Source organism: Diadema setosum, chromosome 5 (genome assembly GCF_964275005.1).
Source record: "Diadema setosum chromosome 5, eeDiaSeto1, whole genome shotgun sequence".
Taxonomy (NCBI): Eukaryota; Metazoa; Echinodermata; class Echinoidea; order Diadematoida; family Diadematidae; genus Diadema; species Diadema setosum.
The window spans coordinates 6,452,435-6,475,864 of NC_092689.1; the positions used below are offsets into that span (position 1 = coordinate 6,452,435).

The 23,430-nt window shown below is 38.0% G+C and overlaps 2 protein-coding genes across 2 annotated transcripts in view; both read left to right on the forward strand.

Moving 5' to 3' along the window:
• LOC140228455 (uncharacterized) overlaps positions 1-23,430 on the forward strand; it is a 105,116-nt gene that overhangs the window by 64,685 nt on the left and 17,001 nt on the right. The window contains exons 16-19 of the mRNA XM_072308671.1: positions 2,351-2,436; positions 3,360-3,567; positions 3,776-3,897; positions 5,532-5,571. Coding sequence (XP_072164772.1) covers positions 2,351-2,436; positions 3,360-3,567; positions 3,776-3,897; positions 5,532-5,571 — 456 coding nt within the window. The remainder of the gene's footprint in view (positions 1-2,350; positions 2,437-3,359; positions 3,568-3,775; positions 3,898-5,531; positions 5,572-23,430) is intronic.
• LOC140229034 (uncharacterized) overlaps positions 6,496-23,430 on the forward strand; it is a 68,473-nt gene continuing 51,538 nt past the window's right edge. Inside the window, exon 1 of the mRNA XM_072309295.1 lies at positions 6,496-6,547. The gene's annotated coding sequence lies outside the window, so the exon portion shown is untranslated. The remainder of the gene's footprint in view (positions 6,548-23,430) is intronic.

Here is a 23,430-nt window from a genome sequence, read left to right on the forward strand (position 1 = left end):
TCTATCTTTCCTTTTGCTCTATCATCTTTGTTCACTTTCTCTGTCTTCCCCCTTTTTTTTTTCTATTGTGCCTCCATTCTCAAAAGTGCCAGAGGCTCAAAGCTGTCACAATAACTCACTGTCTTGTTCATCAGTGTATGTTGGTTTGTGTTGGTGTCATTGTCCATTAACACTAGTACCTGCTGTCTTTTCTGAATCAATGTTCACTTGCTGTACCCCTTTCCTTTTTTGTTTCCACAATCATCTTGCATTTGTTGTTCACTTGTCTTGGTTTGTCCAGTTCTTAGTTTGTTTGCATGTTTGTTTGTTTGTCTGTTTTTTCTTCATTAGGATGTTACTTTCAGTGTCCAGGGTTCTGCTTTTGTGAATTGCCTACTAAAATCAAAACATCTCATTTTGGCGAATACAATGGAAATAACCTCTTACATGTACTTTACGTGCATCAAATTGCTTATTTGCATGGATGTTACATCATTCAAATGTGCGTGTACACAATGGTAGCAGAGTGTGTCTGCAATTATAGACGTGACCTGCTTGGCTTTGAAAGCTTGAAGTTGTATTCGTGTGGTAAATTGAAATATGGAGAGAGAGGGAGAGAGGGAGATACTAACTTCATGGGCTCTGATGTTCCATTAAAACCAATTCCATTAGTACCCCATGTCTTGAGTGTGGGATAGTGTCTGCACTTAACTAGATTAACACACCACTCAAACATCCAGCGGGGGATGCCAGCCAAGAGAATGGATTGTCGCTAGAGACCTTCACAGTTCTTGCTCCATGATAGCGAGGTAAATGTTGTTAGTGATTAGCCATTTTAGTGTTATGCTTCATTTTTTTTTTTTGAGGGATGGTGGACGTCCAGATGAATGAATGTATTGGAATGATTTCACAAAACCTGTTTGTCTTGTGACAAACATGAGTAACCATTTGAAGTGACTTAATTGTATTCTTGGCAAACAAATCTTGAAGGGGATGTATTGCATACAGGAGTTGGTGTGTAATTGGTCAGTTGGGCAGTTGATTGTGGAAAATTGTGGAATAAACTATTTTCACAAATTTCCAATAAACTGAATCTAGTTTTTGCATACGATGACCTCAGGGTAAAAAAGATATGCAGGATATTTTGTTGTTTGTGTTGTTGTTGCTGTATGTGTGTGTGTGTGTGTGTGTGTGTATGCATATGTGTATGCATGTTTCTCAGACCAAACATTGAATGCATTATTTACCATATATGCAGATGAAACAAACGCCCAAATTCAGTGCTTCAAAATAGTTTTGAAATGTGAGTTAGGGATAGTAACAACAATTAGTGTAAAAAGGTTAATCATTGTAATCAATGTTAAGTATTTTTAACATACAAAATGTCAACAATAGTTATGATAAAATGGTTTATAGAATAAACCGTCTACAGTTATGGTTTGTGGAGAAAAATAGTAATATCCCCTTATGTTTTAGGCTTTACTGCGAAATATTTATATAGCAGGGTGTTTTGTGATACAACTGATCTACATATATACATCAAATGCGATAACTCAACCATTTTTAAAATGACTGTTCCAAATGGTAAACAGTACCTTTAACCCATTGAGAACGGGCTGATGTTGCCACATCACACATTTCCCATAGATGCCTGCTCGAGTATACTTGGGACTCGTCTTCGATGGGCTAAAAGACTGAACAATGGGAATATGTTTTCCAAGTGTGTGAAAAGCTGTTGCCATGATAACAACTTTATTTAGCCAAAAACTATGTTTGCCACTCTATTGTAGCCAGAGTATGCACTTGTCATGAAATATTCACTTCCCCTCCGACAAAGGGGTACTGCTGGGGTAATAGTCGCAACAGTCATAATCAAATGTAGCAGCGGATATATTGCTGTTGATTTATTTATTCTTTGAAAAGGCAAAAGCAAAAACTGTCATCAATTGAAAATACTAGCTATAGATTTTCCTGCTTTTTATACCAGCATGTGACAGCCTCTTACTTTGTGGATAATTGAAATGCAGGAAGTGTGTGCTTTTGATCAATTTTACGCACCTTGTCATTTGCAAATGCATTTTCTCTTTCGAGTCAATTCTTATTTAGCACCCTAATGCTGAGTAGTGACTATTCAACAAATTGAACAAATCTATCAGATCTTGTCTTCAACAACAGCAAAAATCTCTGCGCCTATAAAGCGACTGACTGAATTACGATTTACCAGTCTTCTAAGTGGGCACAAATCAAGTTCTTCCAATCGAGGGCCTATATAGCTAAAAATCAAAGGAATCGGTATAACTGCATGTATGCTGATCATTCTTCAGTCACTGATATCTGACAGTAATAAATTTGTTCTGTGTTATTTTGACAGACCATAACTAAGCTGAGATCACAGCTGGAAAGCCTGCTCTGTAATATGAAGTGGGTCATGGAGGCAAAGAAGAACTCTGATCACAGGTACTACTACACGATGGTCACATTCCAACCTTTGTCGAGCACAGTTTTTTTGTTGTTTTTTTGCTGATTTTGCCTTTTGTGTTTGAAAGTCCTTCACAATTCTTAACCCGTTCCTTGAAGGATGTTACAATTCTTGTTAATTTTTTAACACCCCCCCCGAAGCTGTTGGCGATGGGGGTAACACTGAAAACGTGTCATATATGCATCCAATCTGTCAATTCTTTGCCTTATAGTCTGGAAATAGAGTTCAAGATTTATCTGTCATAGTAGTGATGACTTAGATTTATTTAACCTCTCCTCTCCAACCAAATGAGAACTTTAATTATGTATTAAACAAGGAGTGAGACATTTTCCTCCCTCTAGAACACTGCGAGACTATCAAAATTTTATGCAAAAAGAGATAAATGGATAATGCTTTCCAATTTCTTTCTTTTGCAAGTTGCCTGAGGTCTTTCATTTTTTATCTATTTCTCAGGGGGCAGTGAGGGGTTTTTGCATTTATGAATCCATAATGCTATCCATGAGATGATTAATATGCTTGTATGAATACTTGTTGATCACAAGAATGAATTCACTAATGCATGTACATGTAGATGATTGCAATTAATTGCAACATGACGTATAGCAATACTGTATCATTTGTTGGAGAAAGCATCTTAAAAGGTTTTTATCACCTGCCTTTTAGCAAAACAGAGAAGCAAAAAGAAAAAAACAAAACAAAACCAACATTCTATCATAGAAGACACCAGTAAAAAAAAACCCCATTAAAGTCTGTAGAGTACATGAAAGAAAAGGCTTATTATTCTTGACCGCAGACTTGCTCATGTTTTTTTTAATGTTATTTACATATTTTCCATGAACTTGTTCAGACTCCAGTTTCAAAGTCACTTAACTCCCACTTATGTCTTCATCTTGCCCTGTAGGGCAATCAAGATGGGAGAGGACCTGAAGGCAGTCAGAGATGAGAATCACCGGCTGAAGCAGAGCCGGGATTCGGGCGATGGCATGGATAGTCTCAACCACAGACTCAGTCAGATTCAGAATGAGCTGGAGTTGTCACGCGCCGAGGTGGAGATCATGGAGTTTACGGCAAAGCGAGACCAGCAGAAGATTACAGACCTGGAAAGCATGGTAACATCCCTCTGCAAGGTTGCATGCATTTTAGATGAATGCCCCAAAAGATTGCTGTTGCTGTTTGGATAATGTTGACTTCATCACAAAATGATAGACTGTAAAGATAACTTCCAGACATATTATCCCTTCATCAGTACTTAATCACAGATTCTGTCTTCTTCTTCTTCTTTTTTCCCCCTTCCACAATTCTCTCCAAATTCAACAGTGCCTGCTTCTTCAGAAAGAGTTGGATGTGACGAGGTTTGACCTCAAGACGCAGACATCTGGACTGGAGGAGCATGTGCAGATGAGATACAAAGCAGAGGAGGAACTGGAGGACACCAGGAGGTAGGGGGTGGATGCATTCAGGAAAGGAGGGGAATTACATTACTTGAATAACCATTATCATACCACATTCATACATGAATATCAACATGCATATAGTTAAAGGGATGGTATAGTACTGGTGGAGATGAGGATTGGGCTTTAAAATTTTTTCAAGATACCAAGAAACCACTTATGAAATAAGACAGAGCATACCATTCCAAGAGGAATTCAAAGTTTATTAGATGAAGATTGGTTTTGGAATGGCTGGGACATCCAAAAACAAAGTAAAACAAAGCAGTCCTGATAAAAGATGTGTCACACCTTTAATTAGGATTACTCTGTTTTGGATATCTCAGCCATTTCATATCCAGTTTTCATCAAGTTAACAAACATTGAATCCCTCTTGCAATTACATGCTCTATCATATTTTCATAAGAGGTTTCTCATTACAATATTATTTCACCAAACAATGTTAGAAATCTGAAGTTAGGTCTCAACCAAAACAGTACAATCCCTTTTAAATGTTGAGGTATTACATACTATTCAATGACGTTAGAGTGCCATGTTACAGGCACTATGCTGCCAGTGGTCTATTATTTTAGTGACTAATCATACTTCATACATGTGCCTCTCCCTGTCTCTTTCCCTCTCCCCTTCTCTCCCTCTCTCTCTCTTTTTGTTTCCATCTTTCTCTCAGTCTCTCCTTGCCTCTCTCCTCTCTTCCATTCTCTCTTTCTTCCTATCTCCTTCCCTTGTGTATAATAGTGTTTTTTTTAACACATCAATGCAGTTTTACGTTGATTTGTATGAAAAACAATTTTTTATTGTTTGTTAAAGGGACCCTCATGGTCCCTTGTGACCTGATCAGGAAAGTTGTAAATCATATGACTGGAGGGGGCGCTATTACCATTCTAGTACAGTAAAAGAGCTGATTCAGCAAATGGTTCAGAGGGTGAATACAGAGCTTTGTGGAGTACCATCATAATCCATTATCAGAGTATTGATTTTCATTTTTCACTAATAGTGAATAAAAGCACCTTTTCATTGGTATTGTGTGGATTTCTGTAGTTATAGGTATCGTCATCAAATACAACAAACAATATTTCTAGGAGTTCGAACTCTAAAAGCAATCAATATGAACGTGTATGATTATGTAATGTACAGTATGATATATGTAGATTTTTTCCTTCGTCAAAATCATAATTGGCCACTTGATCATAAACATTTTTTTCAGGTAAAATTAGTTTTGTTGCTGATAATGTGTCTTTGTGATAATTGCAAAATCACAGAGGAAAATTTACACCATACCAGATATGTAACAATGGATGTAGTGCTAATTTACATTGACAATTGGTTATTTGGCTCAGGAAAACAAAGCTGACAACCTGAACATAGGGTCTTCAGAGTAATTTGCAAGTACATGTACAGTTGTACAACCGTACTTCCTAAGTTCTTGATAAACCTGAATATGAATTTGCAGTTTCTCATCTGTGTTGATGCCTTTGATTCATTCCTTATAGCAACATCTTGTGTCATACACAGTCAAATAACTCACTGAATTTTGAATTTACATCTGTGTTATTAGAGTAACTGTGCAATATTGTGAAATGACTTCTTCCCAGACTCAATTTTTTTTTTTCCTGTCTCATTTTCAGACTTCTGGCAGAGGCTCAGACGGAACTGGACTGCTTGTTAGTAGGTCAGACCCTGAGCCATGTCTTTCATATTCATTAATCATGCACTAAATTGCACTTTTTACATTGTTAGAATTTGCTAAGATTATTTATTATCAGTATACAGTAATGATGCTTCTCAACACATGTATGCCTAACTTCGCCATGGCTATGCAAGTATTGCAAACCAAGTTCTAACATGTTAGTATAATATTCTTTTGTTTAATACTATGTGTGTGCCCTGTAAATACTACATCAAAAGAGGGCAGCAGACACTGAAAAAAACTGCTTGTGTTAGCTCACGTGTCCAACTTTTTCAGGAAATGTAGAGGTTTCCACAAACATTGAGGTGTGTTAAATTGTGACCCCAGTGCCATTACGTATACTTAAACGTATGGTCAGTTGTGTCAAAATGTGGGACTTTTGTTTCTGCTTCGTTTAGATCTATGTACATGATGTTCACTTTAAAGGACTCTTAGTGTCATCAAGCAGTTAGTAATGATAGTTTCCTCCTTCTATAAGATTCTCTCTCATGTGACCCTTGACTGTGTGCTTCTAAGGATGTGCACTCTGGTAGGAAATTGATTATGGCAATATACAGCCCACCTGATCTACTGAATTGTAATTTATGTAAGTGAAACTTGTTGCAGAGCTGTCAGTTTTTACAGTTGTATTACTGATGATACCACTACTAAGTAAAGCTTTGCAACTTGAAATTTTCTTCACTAATGAATAATAAGATAGAGAATAAGATTTGCTATTCACAAAGGAAATTCTCTTGTTGCTCAAAACTTGTGCAAGTTCATAACAAGAGGAATTGCTCAATGGCCCTCATATACTTCACAGAAAAGTATCAATCATGTAAGAAGAACTTGTCTTTTTAATGCGAGCATTATAATTCATGCAATATTTGCAATTTGATTCATTCCTTCCACACTGCAGAAACTCGAGTCCAGTCGAGTCAAGTGTTCAAGTGTCCACACTGTCATTTTGTCTTGGTGAGTGTTATTGATTCTATCAGAGCAATGAGAAAGTGTAAACATTTCTTACTATAGATCTGTGTGCAATTCACATGTATTATTATATTGTGTGTGGCTCTCTTCACTGTTCTTGACTGATGCACCAGTGTTTTACAGTCCCCCCCCCTTTTTTTTTTACTCTCTCTGTACCACAGAAGAAAATGAAAGAAGAAAACTTGCAGTCATTCAGGATGATACAATCTTGATTTTGTTCTTACCAATGTCTTTGCCCTCTTATTGCCATTTACATTGGTAACATCAATGGTGCTGATTAAGATCTGGAGCTTGATTTTCTTTGTTGAGCCAGTGACCAACATTAACCATTAAAGGACAAGTTTGCCCAAATATACATGTACTTGTGGATTGAGTGAATGCAGCAATTTAGTAGGACACATCAGTGAAAGTTTGAAGAAAATCATACAATTTGTCCAAAAGTTATTAAATTTTTAAGTTTATGACAAGGCAACTACAGTTTGTGATGTCACATGAAGAACGATATAAAGAAAATGTAAAAGTGATTTCCACAAAGTTTCATTTTTAATGAAAAGTACACTTTCCCTCAACTTGTTACTTTATACACATGTATGTCAAGGGTAATATTATTCCCCCTGCTTTCTGAAAGAGGCAAGTCAAGTGCTCTTTTATTGTGCTAGAAATTGTGAAAATATGTTGAATTTCCATTATTTCTTTATATCGTTCTTCAAATGTGATATCACAAATTGTAGTAGTCTTCTCATCCAGCAATGGCTGCAAAAAACTTTAAGAATTCCTAGATTTTGAATGAATTGTCTGATTGTCATGAAACTTTCACAAATGTCTTCTACCAATGTATTCACTCAATTCACAGTTACATTTGGGTGAATTTGTCCTTTAAACCTGAACAAAGTTTCTCATTATGGTGGACAACAGTTGCCTGCAGGGACTGATTTCATAGATTTGTTGAGTTTTGATTAATTTTCCTGCAAAAGTGTTGTGAAGATTTCAATGTAGGCCATAATCATCTTAATGAGAACATCATCACATTCTTTTGAGATTCATTTCTTTCCAGACATTGCAGAGTATATTAACATAGCATTTTGACACCTGGACCGTTGTTGAGATACCTTTCATTTCGCTCACATATGGCTGGTAGAGATAATGAGAGATCACACTGCATTGTGAGCATTTCAATCCTCCCATGCCAAAGAGGCATACCATATGAGGGGCTGAAAGAGAAAATAAGTGGAACACTCAACTCCAAAATAGAAGGAAAAAGTGGGAAGGGAACAAGGTAAAAAAGAGATTAAATGTGTTTTCAAGATAGGAGAAGGAAGACAATGCTATCTCTCTAATTTGCATTTGCATTGGAGAACTACATGTAGATGAGCACACAGCAGGTGAACAAATACTTAATTGCTATGTAAACCTTGATCGTCCAGCTTACATACCCTTGAATGTCTTCTGACACTCATCAAGTTGCTTTCAATTTCAGTTGCTGAACACTGCTCTTTTTTTTTTCTTAACTTGTGTTGTCCATGTCAATACCATGGGAGATTTACTAAAGTGCAAGGACCATCTGTTTGTAATGTCTGCAACCACTGGAACTAATACATGTCCGACCAGTGGATACCAATCACCTGGCAGCAAGATTCAGTCTATCGACATGCTGCTGATAGCAATGCAAGAATTAGTTCATCATCATTTTTTTGTTTGTTTATTAAAAGCCCTGGCAATACATTGTAGTTGCCTTGCCCACTGTGTGTGAATGGTACACACACACAAACATAAGATAAAAATGTTCAGTCTCATAATGCAACTTGCCACAATAGATCTGCATAATATGGTGTCCGCGGTCACGCTACAGTCATTGTTTAGGCATGCCCAGTTTGGAGATTTATCATGCTTTATCATGCATCAGAATTAGTGTTTGTTTGCTTGTGTATTTGGTCATGTGTGAACAGTGGCAAATAAGCACTGAAGATCAATAATTCTTCTGTGTGAATCGCCTGGTTGGGAGTTTGCAGGGTCACTATTTAATATTGCCTCTGATGAAAATTACTATTATGTATCGTTTTGTGTTGTGTCAATTATTAGGTCATAATACATCAGTTTCAAGATACATACAATGTAGGCACCACTTGCTACTAGAGCTGAAATGAAGAAGTAATGTACAGTATGTCAGTAGCAGACTGTGAGCTTCAGTATATCAACAAGAGAAACAACAGAAGAAATATTATCAACAAACAATTGTGCAAACAAACTTCCTTTCCCATTTCTGTCATGTTTTCATTTCAAATGAATTGATTGATTGAATCTGTTTGTATTGACTTTAACCAAGTGCAACTGCTTTTTCATTGTGTAATCTTAGTGGATCACATGGACTTCATGGTGGTGTGAAGATAATACTAGAGTTGGGATTCGATAATCACAATTGTTTGCATTATCTGACAATAGTACATTATGTAGGTGTTGAAGCGTGATTTAATTCAATTGTTTTAGGAGGTAACACTTTGCATCACCAGCACTAGCACCAAACTGAAATCACCCAATGTTTTGCAATGTCATTTTTTTTTTTTTGAACTTTTTTTCTGACCCTTGACCTGTGCTTGAAAACTTGCTTTTATGTACATGTATAGATATATGCAGTGGTCCCAGGAAGTCGAGGTACATTGTATGCCGTACCTGTCAGATGTGATAATCAACTGTGCTCAGGAGTAAGGAAATATACTTTATATCTGCCCCCCCCCCCAAAAAAAAAAAAAGAGAGAGAGAGAGAGAGAGAGAAAAACCAAAAACTAACAAACATTAAAAAAAAAGAATTATAGTATATTGTGTTTCATTCCGGGTTTTCGCCACATGCAGAGAACTGGCCCATGCTCCTGAGTGTAAGGTCTCTGACATTAAAGGATACTCAATCTGTTTACTGATGGAGAGGTGTGGATCCTGAAGGATATTGATGAAAAGGGAAAAGCGGGGGGGTAGGGTTGGGTATGTATCCTGTCACAGATATGCACATACACGCAGAGTACAATGTCACTATGCATCTGGCAGTGTGTGTGTGCATGTGTGATGTTATAGCCAGTTTACAGCATGTGTTTGTGATGGAGTCATGCCGAATCTGATTCACTCTGCAAACATGTTCTCTGACAGGACTGAAGTGGTCATCAAAGGAGCTAGCATAACATGCAGTGAGCTGAAATTTTTCCCCTTTCAGCCATCCCCTCTCTCGTAGGCCTCCCCTTCCTCTTCCCCTGACGCCACCCAAGAAAAAAAAAAAACAGAAACACATCCCCCCTTTCTTCTCCAGGTCACGTACAGTACTTGCACTTGCAATGCAATAATGCTTTTTAGCATGTGGCGCATCGTGATTGTCTTGCAAAATTACTTGCTTCACAAAAAAAAAAAAAAAAGTTGTGTGGGTTTTTTCCATCATTTTCCCCCCAGAAGCCAGAAAGATTTGTGGTGAAGATGTCCCTGTGCAGTGACAGATAAGAATATCCTGTCATTGTCATTGATATATCTGTCCTGACTTCTCTTTGATTCTGCAGCAAACAAGGCCATTCACAATAGTGTGCGTGGTCGTGTTTGTGAGTAACTGTTGTCGAGGCAATAAAGTGCAGCTAATGTGCAGGTGTAAGTGGCATAAGTTTGCACCTTTGATAATTTTGAATAACAGTTTTATTTAGCTGAATGCCATTTGTGAACAAAAAGGAAGATTGGGTGTGGTCATTGTGTGCTGACATGTAATTTTCTATTGAAAACTTTAGATGGCTTATATATACAGGTGTGCAAAGAACTCAGATGAATGTGTTGAAAAACCAAGCTGAGATCCCTCCCCGTCTAGATCCCTGTCCCCCACCTCTCCTATTCTTTCCCTCTCTTCTCTTCCCCCTCCTTCTGTTTTCTTAACAGCCCTGAATCCATGTGTCTACATTTTGACATGCCATTGTTGATTAGCAATGCATGTAATATCAGTTCTTTGATGAACATCTAAAAATTGCATGGTCAATTGCCCCCTATCACAAATCCAGCGGATCACCTAATCAGTCTTGCAAAGTTTAAGGTCCGTCCGTATTTGTCTATTTCTCCATCCATCTGCAATGTATTTATCCATGTCTATCTGTCAATCTCTATCTTTATATGTAGGTACAATTGTATGTATGTATGGAGGAATGTATGAATGTATGTATATATAATATGTATGTATGGATGTATTCATGTACATGTATCTATGTAACTATCTGTCTATCTATCTGTATATCTATCCATCTATCTATCCATCTATTCATCTATTTATCTATCAATCAATCTATCTATCTATCTCTTTAGTCTATGTATCTACACTGTTTGTATCTATCTATCTGTGTTGTGATTATTTGTGATTTTAGCCGGAGGATGGGAGATTGAGAAGGCCAACATCTAAAAATGATCGTTTTGATGAATGATGATCTACCTGCTCTTGGTTTCATATATTCAGTAATATTTGCCTTTCAGTAGCCTGCACATATCAAAAGAACCTTTTTCTTTTAATTCATTGGAATATTGAATAGGGGTGGGGCATCATCACCTGTAGGTGTGAATAGCCCTTTTATTGACTGTATGACCCTCGATTGGTTTTTGATGGACTGATGATTATCCTTCGTGGTATGTCCATTACCTGGGAAGTCCTGTTTACATGCACAGCTCACAGCCAGTGATACTCTCTGCCTGGTTCCTGGTTTAGACTTTGATCCAGAATTTACATTGAAAAAAATACAGAAAGGAAAAAAAAATGTATATAGAAATAAAATTCCGTAGTGAATAAAATGTCATCAGATGTCAGCGTTTTGCTAAGGTAATTGTGTGATTCAGTCTGGTTTAACTATTAAAGTGGTGTGTATGGGGGTGGGGAGGGGAAAAGAAAGGGTCTTGTGATAAGAGAATAAACAGGATCATGTGTCTAGTGCAGTGTTTTTGTTTTGTTTTGTACTCTTAACTTTGAAATATCAGTGCAAGTGTATGCTAACAGTCTGTCTATCTAAACTCGCTATCAACTTACACTGTACCATATTTGATTTCTCAGTTGAATGCCCTCATTTTGACTTACCGTTAACATGCAATAGTGTATCCAACAGCCCTGCTACATACCATACCTTTTGAAAAGAAAAACCCAAAACAAACAAAAACACAGCAAGATTATGCAGAGTTTTTTATTCAAAGGCATTGCATACCATTGGTACAAGTACTTCCACATTATTTGTGATGTGGTGTGTTTGTTGTATTGTCAACATGAATGCCATATTGTTTGTGAATATTTGCTCTGAAACAGCATTTCATTTTGAGAAGCATTCCATAGGGTGTGTGTGTGTATGTGTGTGTGTGTAAATATGTAGGCACAGTTATGTCATGGATGGGTTGTTAGTTTTTGGAATCTCTAGCTCTTATGTTACATGTACCTTTGTGATTTTTTATTGTCGTGCATTAGTAGGATTGATCGGAATTTCCAGTATCCACGTGTCCAATATTTGATACTATGGTATGGTTCATATATCCTTTTTTGATGGCTTTGAATAACTTATTGAAATGCATTAGAGCATTAAGTTGTGCTGAGTGCAAGTTGTTTAACTAAACTAATAAATAAGGAAATGTTTTCATGGGATTGCGCAAGTATTTGAAGATTTGAGGCAATCTAAGCAGGTTTTCTGTTGTATATTGTCTCAGAGTCTTGAAGAAAATGAGTTATTTGAGAAGATGTGAAATTTCTGAAATTGATGCATGGAAGAACAAGAGGTTTAAGAAAGGGACAGTGCATGACATGAACAGATCATCTACAAAGTAGTTGACCAGTGATAAGAAGAATAGGGGAATTATGGATAATGATATCACGCAATCATAGAATTTGTTGGGGTTTTTTTTAACGTCTGTCCTGTGTGGTTCAGAGTTTCTTTGGTCCATTTCTGTTAGTACTGCAGCTTTCTTTCTCGGGTGTGTTCTCCTTTAAATCGATGATAACTTTTCTCTTTCGTCTGTGATATCACCCAATTACACTGCACATTTCCACAAGATCAGGAAGGTGCGACAAGATCTGGTTTCTAGGCCATCCCACACACACTGGGTGAGTCAGTGACTCTCTGGAGGGACTGGGCTTTCAGACTGTCCTGAAACCTTTACCAATGCCATGCTATAGAAAGGGGTGGGGAAGAAAGGAGAGAGAGGAAGAAGGAGAAAGAGAGAGGCTAGCACAAATACACACACACACACACATACACACACACACACACACACACACACACACACACATACACACTGTACTTCCTTGCTGAGACACGCGACAAACATACATACACACACCCACACACTGAAATACATTCAATCCTGGAGCCTCGCTCGGCACCAGGCCCAGTTTATAACTTTGTTGTGAAAGGCATTCATAGCAAACTCCAAGGGACCAACGAGATTACTGAAGAGTGAGCAACCAACAACCTGTGGCTGTGAAATCAACCTGGAACATGCAGGGACTCCCGCCATAGTGATCTGTGGTGAACAAGACAGGAGCAGGAACACCCTGTTGAATTCAGTGGTGCTACCTTGAATTTCTGAATAGATGCAACCTGCTAGCTGCTTTCATATGAGTATACCACTACCAGGCGTGGATGTGGATAGCGGCACTTCACATGATGGATGCATGAGTATTAACAGTTTAGGTAGGTTACTCTACTCGGCTTTGAAACCTGTATTGTATCCTTGTTCTGGTTTTCATTCTAATGAATGGAAGGTGTACAGAACACATGGTGGAAGTTGACTTCATATTAAGACTATGTTTTGGCAGTAGGGAAAGGGGAGAAACACATGTCACATAAGTTTTCTGGTTTTGCAAAGATTTTGTCTCTTTTTTTCTTTTGCAAGGGGGTTATGATGGATCAATTAGGAGTGGATGTGATGTATCAATTTTGAGGAGTTAGGTATTGGTAGAAGAAAATGTGGAGACGGAGAAATGTAATTATGACGAAGTTATGTGGCGAGTCGGCCACGATGAAAGAAGAGATCAATACACATTTCTGGTCTTGGTATTAGCTCTCATTCCTTTCTGCCATCCTTGGAAAACCCTTTTATAGTGTCCAGTATGATCTATCCTACAATGTTGATAGGTACCATATTTAATTCGGAAGTTGTCTACTACCTACTCATCACAATATTTTTCTGTGGTTAGTAAGAATAAGTGGACAAATTGACCTACTGTATATAATAGAACTGAGGGAATTACTTTGAAGAAAAGGGGGGGAAATGAAAGCTAGTCAAACAAAGGCAATCAGTTCAAAAGAAATTCAATTATAAAAAAAAAGCAAACTAGTGACATAATCTTTATTTCACCATTATAACCTCATTATGACTTGAATGCTTTTCTGCAAGCATCTCAAAGTATGTGTGATGACCACATGATCTTGTGGCAATGTTTTCTCACAGGGCCCCATTTTTAATATCAAAAGATATGATCAATTATAAATTTCCTTACCACACAGGCTGCCATAGACTTACAATCGAAATCAAGTATATATTCAATTATAACTCTTCCTAAAACAGGACCCAGGTTGTATATTCTACAGTGCTGAGTCCTCGGCTCAGTTAAAATTTTCTCATAAGAAACGTTTGCTCTATGACAGGGGTATAACTCAAAAGCTGTATCTGTGAACGATATCATCCTATTGTACCCATCCCCTACCCTAAAAAACTGTCTACCAAGGGAGTCGCTATTTAACCATTAAAAAAAAAAATTGTCGGGTAGTTTGTTCATTGTCAGAGTTCTGCACGAGAGACGTCAAAGTCATGTGATTTTTACTGAGCTGAAAAGATGCCATGCTGTTTAGATGAAAGGGCTAACATTCTTGCAGTCATGGCTTATTTATTTGTCTAACATGGCGCGCAGATTTGTAGTGGTGTGCTGCGTTGGTATGATAACAGTTTTTGATGTTGTTTTTTTTTTATGGTAGTAGGTCCAGCAGATAGGAACACGTCAATGTAAGCTAGGCTTTGAAAGAATTCCGGGTCCAACTGTACATCTGATTGTTTCATTCAAGATAAATTATTTTATTATCAAACTACATGGAATTTTGTGCACTGTATTCACCTTGCATTTGTCCTGTGGTTGTGCCTTGTCTTGCCATGGAGCTACATTGTACTACAATCATACTGACATACTGACATACTGACAGAGCACCTGGGTTGGATATTGCACTACCTCCAGGGGTTGTTATGTAGCTTAGTTGTTCTTTTTCTTGCGGGGGGGGGGGGGGGGGGAGGATTATGAATTTTAGGGTTACAGTATATATGCTTCATTTTCTGTCTGTCTTTCTACATCTTTTGGCTTATTTGCCTTTCTGTCTGTCTGTCTGTCTGTCTGTTTCCCTCATACTCTCTATTGCCATGTTTCTGTCTCTTTGTACAGAGTGTGACCTGCTCAGATCTGGGTGCTTTGCCAAACAAAACACAGACTTTCTCAGTTTTTCCCTGTTCATATGTCATTTGTTTCAGTTGTTTTGTGAATGTTTTGATAAGATATCAGGACTGTAGAGTTTGAGGAAAGTTTGTGGAGTGGAGAATTAGGGGATTTTCCCTCTTATGTGCTATGACCTGATGAGGTAGAAATACATACTTTATTGATTGGCTTTATTGGCAGTCAGACACGGATGCACTAAAACATTTCAATTACCTTTAATAATGGATGTGCAGGATAACTATTTTCTCTTGTGACTCTGAGAGTATGTGACAACCGCTATAACAGATTTAGGAGCATGTCAATTGAAATCCTTCCATTGGCCATCACTGAGCTACGGACAGCAACACTGAAGATTCTGTAGATTGTAAGTGTGCAATGGGGAACGTACGCCTTTTTTGGCTGTCCTGTGGGATTTTGTACAACATACATTTTACATTTCTAGGGCCTTCATTGCAACATTAAGATCTTGCATAAAATTGCATAGTGCTTTTAATAGAAATCTTTGTAAATGACACATATTAGGGGGAATCCTTGTGATAATTTGCCTCACGCAGTGTGTGTGAATGACATGTGAATGGCATATGAAAAAAAAAAATCTTTTTTTTTCAAATCCCATGATGCAATTCTTCACACTGGGTCTGCACACTAGGGTCCCCGGGGTTCACACTCCGGTCATTGTTTAGGCACGTGCAGTTCAGAGATCCCAGAGTACTTGGCTTGTGGCTGCTTTGTGTAGTCTTTTGGCCATCAGTGAACAGTGGTTGAAAGAATTAATTTTTGCTATGAGATTTAGATCTGTCATGTGTGAATGGACCTGTTGCCTTGCTCCTTTCCTGAGAAAGAGATTTCCCTAGGTGTAAGGTGTGAAAGAGCTCTTCTCTGCACAGTGTAATAAAGATATGCCTGACAATGGCTGCAGTAATAGACATTTCTGTTGGGAAAGAGATGGCAAAAAAAAAAAAAAAAAAAAAGATGCTCTGTGATAGCTGTATACCCAGTGGATAAGCTTTTACCCAAACATTTCTCCACAGAAATCAACCTTGCTTTGATAAGCACTTCAACCTGAAAGCATTCTGATCGATGAGCAGTATCAATATTTGATAAAAAGGTGGAGTTTGTGTTGTTTTTTTCCCTTTTGCAAGTTTCATCTTTTTGTTTTTGTTTGTTTTCAGGACTCCCATTCCTCTCCCTTTTGTGTATTCTAATAGTAGGTACATATGTTTATAAGTAGCTCATTTCAAGACCAGTATTTGTTATAGATCTTCATACACGAATACACAAAGCTTTATCCCCTCTTTTTGTCCCTGAAGTCTTCTTCTTCTCATCTATCTCCTCCTCTTCTTCTTCTTCTTCTTCTTCTCTGTCTTCTCCTTCTTTTCTCTCTCTCTTTCTATTCTCTTCTGTCCTGTGGTTTAAGCCCATTGAGGTTTTGTAATGTTTGATCCATTGATTGTACATAGTCACATTCTGTGACTGTAAGTAATACCCTGATACATGAGGAATGTAATCACGTTTACAAAAATATTTAGTTGTTGGCACTGCTTGATCTTTTTCCTTTTGCTAGGAATTGTCTTTGATTGTTTTTTTTTCCTGAAAAATCTACTTTCCAAGCAGTCTGTATCACGGGATCTCCCCATAAATCACCACAGCCTTCAACATATACAATCTCATGATTTGATTGATTTTCTTTTCAGCTGTCAAGTACTTCAGTTTGTTGATTTTGCCCAGTTAGAAGTTTGTGGAAGACTCCAATTTACTACAGTTTCACTTTCCAGCTATCCAACCGATGAATTCTGACTGTAGCACACACATACAGCTGTACATGTACATCATACCAGGGCATTGCAACATAACTTTCCCTTTTGTCCGAATGGGCTCTATGGAGAAAATGACTCGATACTTGGAACTAGGCAAGCGGCTATTCTTTTTATTTTCCCCAACAGTGGGGAAGGGTAGGCAGGCACAAGGGTTTGAAGTGCCTGGCACACATTTGTGCAACATACTCACATACACACGTACATGTGGAAGAGATGGTTGTTGAGATATATTTCACCCAGAAGGAATGGCAATATCAGTGCCTGAATATTGAATCATCCCATACTGTCCTTTCAAAATAATAGTTATAGGTTCATACACATTTCTCATCTTTGAGATTAACTCATAGTTTTCAACTTTGATGATTAGATTGTATAGGTTAGCACTGTGGATGCACTCGAGGGTTTAAAGGCATAATTTACCATTTGCAGATGAAACAAAAACCGCTCATTACTGCTTCAAAATCATTCTAAAATGTGAGTTAGGGATAGAAACAACCAATGTAACAATTTGAACCAGTATAATAGATGTTAAATATTGTTAAACATACAAAATGTGAACAATAGTTATAATAAAAATATTTTCAGACTAAACCGCCTACAGTTACGATTTATTGAGAGAAATAGTGATATCTCCTTATATTTTAGGCTTTATTGCAAAAATTTTATGTGGTAAGGTGTTTTGTGATACAACTGACCCACACATATGCATCAAAAGTGATATCTTAAACATTTTTAAATCACTGCTCCCAAAGGTAAACAGGACCTTTAATAGAAGTCTTGAAGATCAGTCTGTCGTGTGGTCACTATAATCAACTAACTCGAAAATTGGCATGACCTCTCTATGAACTCTATGTTTTGCCCATGTAAGCTTCCGGGGTCAACCTCCAGTGTGTGTTGTGCACTGCAGTATCGCTGCACAATATCGTCTGGGCATGCAATCTGGACTTCATTGAAGCCCTCCTTTATTTCTATTTCTTTGATACGGATGGCTTCAGTGAAGGAAGTTATAATTTCTCTATGCTGTAAGAGTTCACCTACATTCAATAAGCTTATGTCAATCTAGTCAAGACCACCAGGCTTGTGGTATTGATCATTATCGATTCAAATGGTGCAGAAATAGCCCTCCTTTTGTAGGAGGTCCAATATCTGAAACACGCTATTAGGTTTAGGCAAGATATTTTTAGCTCCATCCGGTCTGGTCACCCACTGGTCCTGTTCTTGGACCAAAGCAGGTGATGGCCAGCTTTTGTAACATGTTTCCACTTGGCACTTCCACTGGTAGAAGGTGGAAGAAATGCCTCTTGACATGACACATACAATGTACATCAAAGGTTGTCATATTTTGATGTTAAATTAGTACCGGTAGTAGTAAGTAGTTGTTGTTTTGGCAATAGAAGAAGTATTTGAAGTAGTGGCAGAAATAGTAGTTGTTGCAGCATTGTAGGTAACAAGTATAATACACTGTAGGTGGTAAGGATAAAATGATAACTGTAAAAAGAATAGTTGTGTACATGGTGGTGTAAAAGACCAAAAAGTTATCAACTTATCAGGAAGACTTTTTTTTAACCGATTCATGATTAAGAACAGCTTTCTTTGTCATATGAATCTTCTGTGATTGCATTCCCAATCATAATGCACATGATGTATTATTGTAATATATTTACTTACTTTTCTTCATTTGCCTTGATACAGTGATTCTTTGTCTCTCACACTTCCCCCACATGTTTCCATGGATTTGACCGAGACACAATTTTCCAAGCACTGTAGTGTATTAAAACAGAACTTCTTATTTCTACTTTTAAAAAGTTACCTGTGTTGTTTGTATAAAAATTACATTTTATCATATTGTAACACCTTTATTTTGTCGTTGATGTTCGATGGCGTATCGGCGGTGTTACATTGGTAACGTTTCTCGACAGCACACAGAAGAGACGAAGAGACCAGTTCATATAAGCATCCAAATCCAGGCTCTTTATTTAGTCACAAGAGGATATAACGCTTTACAGGAATGTGATATATTAATAGGTACTCCCCATCAAACGGCCATATATTGCCCCTAAAGAGGGATGGCAAGGGAGACCAACGCTTTGTGTCTTTACCCGAAGAGGGTGAAAGAGAGGACTCTTGACCAAAGCACATGGTCACTTTTATAATACATCTATACTCGAAGGAGGGGCTTAATCTACAATATTCAAATATTCAAAGTAGAGGGATTCAGATTATAATAAAACAAAGGAGTAGGTTAGTAATGACCACTGTCAATCCATGGGTCACTGACACCAGTGACTCACATTTTACATGATGGGGATGATGGGGGAGAAACTTAGCACTGGTAGACAATGGGGAGACAAGTTATCCAGAAATGTTTATGGGAGAGGTTAGGCTCCTAGGGAGGTAGGGTGTGTAGACTGACCACAGGATGTGATGACCAGTCGGGGTGGACAAAATTCTGGGAATAGCAATGAAGGAGTTTTCCCTCATGTCTGTAGTGGTTGAAGCTTGGTTTTGCAGCGACAACGCTCCTACATTTGATATATTACATTACTTCCATCTTTCAAAATGAAACGTCCTCGTTTCAAGGAGGTTTATTACAGTGGGACAGGTGACCTAAAAAACAATTGAGAGTATTCTCCAGTGAGAAAATGAGAGAGGGGACTGGATACAAAATGTAACTTATGTGTACAAAATGATAAAACATACAGAATACTACAGCATGACTAAAGAAATGAAAGAAAATGGAAAGAGGTAGAAGGAAACAAAAGAACATAGAAATATCAAATTCAACATAGTGTTAACAGTACGACAAAAACATCAAGTGAAATCATAGTTAAAAGGCAATGAGCACATGGGAAAAATCATGAAACATTTTCCTGTTTCCGTGTTGCATTACTGAAGGTTGTAAAACCGAGGCAAAAATCAAAGAATCACATAAATACTGATTCAAACTTTGAGGAAAAAAATGTGTGCACAGTGAATTTAAACAACTAAACAAAAACCAACTTCATCTGAACAATATACGAAAACTACAATATTGACATTAATCCAAAACAACTAACTCCACGTGTAATAGGGTGTAGTACACAAACAGGAATAAAAAATTCCACCAAAATGGAATAATAACCAAAGAGAAAGTGATTGCATTGATCACCCAAATTCAGCAAATAGCTGGTCAATAAAATAAACACATCTAGGTATAAATATAATTAGGTCCATGTCTCGAATAAGCAGGAAAAATAAAGCAAACTTGAAATAATGGAATAAAAATATAATAATCTTGCATTTATGGAATGGAAAACCTGAAACCAGGATATTGTTAGCGTAACATAATTAAAAAACACATTCAAACAAATATTAGAAATAGGCCAATCTAGGTATGGTGACAAGGTCATATAGAGACATGTGTGAAATATAGAGATCTTACAAAAATGTGCAAAGGAAGTTTAGTAATTGGTCCACATGAGGCTGTGGACAGGCAGAAATATCTTGGAAGCATCATGTGAAAGGAAATAAAAGAAGGATATTCAAAAGCTGAGCAGTCAGAAAACAGGCAGAACAAAGGAAAAGTCAAAGCAATTGGAAGGCTATTATTAAAACTTAAACCACACAACACTCATGTGGGATATGAACAAGATATCATTGGCATAAAAGATGATCACACATGAAATTATAGCAAACAAATACAAATGTCAAGGCATTAATCGGTAGGAACTACACTTGTCTATAAACATAAATCATGACCTGCTTTAACTGTCTGATGGTCATGAAAAAAATATATACAAAGGAATGGCATTATAGGGGCAATACCTCCTTACTTTGCATTCAGAAGTCAGACAACAGAAACATAGGTGAACATAAAACAAATGACGCGATAAACTTAAAAATAGCAACAATCCTTAATTAAGGCTGTCCGAAAGTCAAGTTTACCAAGGCCTAACGAGAAAAAGAGGTGAAGTCTGAGGAGATGGGGTTACCATAATAATCAGGAGGGTGTACAATCCGGCCGCTTCGAGTGCGGTTCGGAGGATCATGGTTACGTGCATGGGCATCATGGGATGGTGAGGGAGGAGGGGGCGGCAAGTTGGGGTGACTGGGAGGGGATGCAACAGGTGGGACAGGTGGGGAGGGAGGTAGGTGGGGGTTGAAGAGATGGTCGAGGAAGACTTTGATGTCGTATGAGTGGGGTATTCATTGGCCATTGTTAGAAGAGAAACGGTTTAACCACGTTAAGAATGAGAAAGAAAGATCGAGTACTATGTAAACCTACTTAACTGATTACACAGGAGAGAGAGAGGGAGAGAGAGAGAGCGATAGAAGAGAGAAGAAAAAGAGAGATGAAGAGAACAAAAATATGAAGATGTGAATAATTCACCCTATGCAAACATAAAAAGGAAAAAAATCAGCAAACAAACTTATGCTCAATCAAGCATAAACTGACCTACAAAACTAGCAATATATCATGAACCGTAATCAATGTAAAAAAACAAGTAATGTCATCAACAAACAAATGCACGTCACACAATTACAATTAAATACGTATATCAACATGCATATAAAGTGAAAACAAAAATAAATTGTTAAAACAACGGAGTATAATGAAGCTACGTACCAAAACTCAGCACATAAAAACAAATCTCATAAAAAGAGGACAGGATTAAGACAAAAGAAAATACGATTCGTAAAAGAGTCTGTCCGAATTAAGTAATTAATGTTCAGTGAAAAAGGAAAAAATGAATATGAATAAGAAGAACTCATCCAGATCCCTCGTAGATGACCGGTAGCGCTGTACAGTCCATATAATGATGTCGCTGGTTGAAGACGACTGATCAATGAACAGGAGTCACAGCCAGGTACAGCACAGGTTGACTCACATTAAAATAGCAGGAGGCAAACAGTACAAGTCAGCGATGAAAGTAGATCCCCGATGAAGAAGAACAGCTCATCCAAGGTAATAAAGGTTGATTCTCCAGCAGTGGCGAACAGCTTACATGTACATTAAAACACAAAACACTCTATCAGGTGATAATGCCGTGATGGTGAATGAGGAAAGTGATGATAAATATAGTTCACTGTGTAAATTCACTTTCAACAGTGGGGAATTATTGTGTCCACAAGCAGGGTCGAGCCTTCTACAAGTATGATGCACAAAGGCTGTTCCACAGAAGAGATATATAACTGTCTCGAGGTGATCCACAGTCGAGAAACAAATGGTATAAACAGTCCACAAACTGCAAAATCCAGGGCGGTATAATGTGGAGATGGGCTCGTCCAATCCCACCTGCAGAAGAATGGGCTCGATTAATCAACACACCGCTGCCACCAGAATGTAACACCTTTATTTTGTCGTTGATGTTCGATGGCGTATCGGCGGTGTTACATTGGTAACGTTTCTCGACAGCACACAGAAGAGACGAAGAGACCAGTTCATATAAGCATCCAAATCCAGGCTCTTTATTTAGTCACAAGAGGATATAACGCTTTACAGGAATGTGATATATTAATAGGTACTCCCCATCAAACGGCCATATATTGCCCCTAAAGAGGGATGGCAAGGGAGACCAACGCTTTGTGTCTTTACCCGAAGAGGGTGAAAGAGAGGACTCTTGACCAAAGCACATGGTCACTTTTATAATACATCTATACTCGAAGGAGGGGCTTAATCTACAATATTCAAATATTCAAAATAGAGGGATTCAGATTATAATAAAACAAAGGAGTAGGTTAGTAATGACCACTGTCAATCCATGGGTCACTGACACCAGTGACTCACATTTTACATGATGGGGATGATGGGGGAGAAACTTAGCACTGGTAGACAATGGGGAGACAAGTTATCCAGAAATGTTTATGGGAGAGGTTAGGCTCCTAGGGAGGTAGGGTGTGTAGACTGACCACAGGATGTGATGACCAGTCGGGGTGGACAAAATTCTGGGAATAGCAATGAAGGAGTTTTCCCTCATGTCTGTAGTGGTTGAAGCTTGGTTTTGCAGCGACAACGCTCCTACATTTGATATATTACAATATGAATGTATGAACTGGGTATCCCCCTTGTAGTTTTGTAATAGGGGATAATATTGATTAGATGATTGGCAGTATATTTCCACCATGCGAGGCGTTTTCTTTGCTCTCAGTCAACTAATCCCTTCATTGTTTTGAGGCCCTGTCTTGGATGAGTGGAAACAAGTGGATTTGGTCAAGGTTTCGTAAGCAGGTTCACTGATGGGCAGTGTCAGGGCATAGTGTTGAGGCAGTGCTGTCCACACATTGCTGTGACCTCTTCGATTTCGCATTCATGTGAAATGAATGAGTAGGTTCAGATCATCCGCTTTTTCTTGCAGATGAAGAGTTGTCCATGAATGTATCCTCCCAGCATTCTTCTATGTGCATTACATACCTGTCACAAGAGGACATCAGTGGTTCACATTTGTATGAAGTAGAGCATTAGATTATTCCTGTGGTGGTATAGTGGCAGTCTGGTTTGCTGCTGAGTGTTCCTTTTTAGGTCCTTTTTAGGAGCTGCTAGGCCCAGGGAGTGTCATGCACATATAGGATTGTCAAAATTCTTGATGCCTCTGAATGGGGATGGACATCCACTC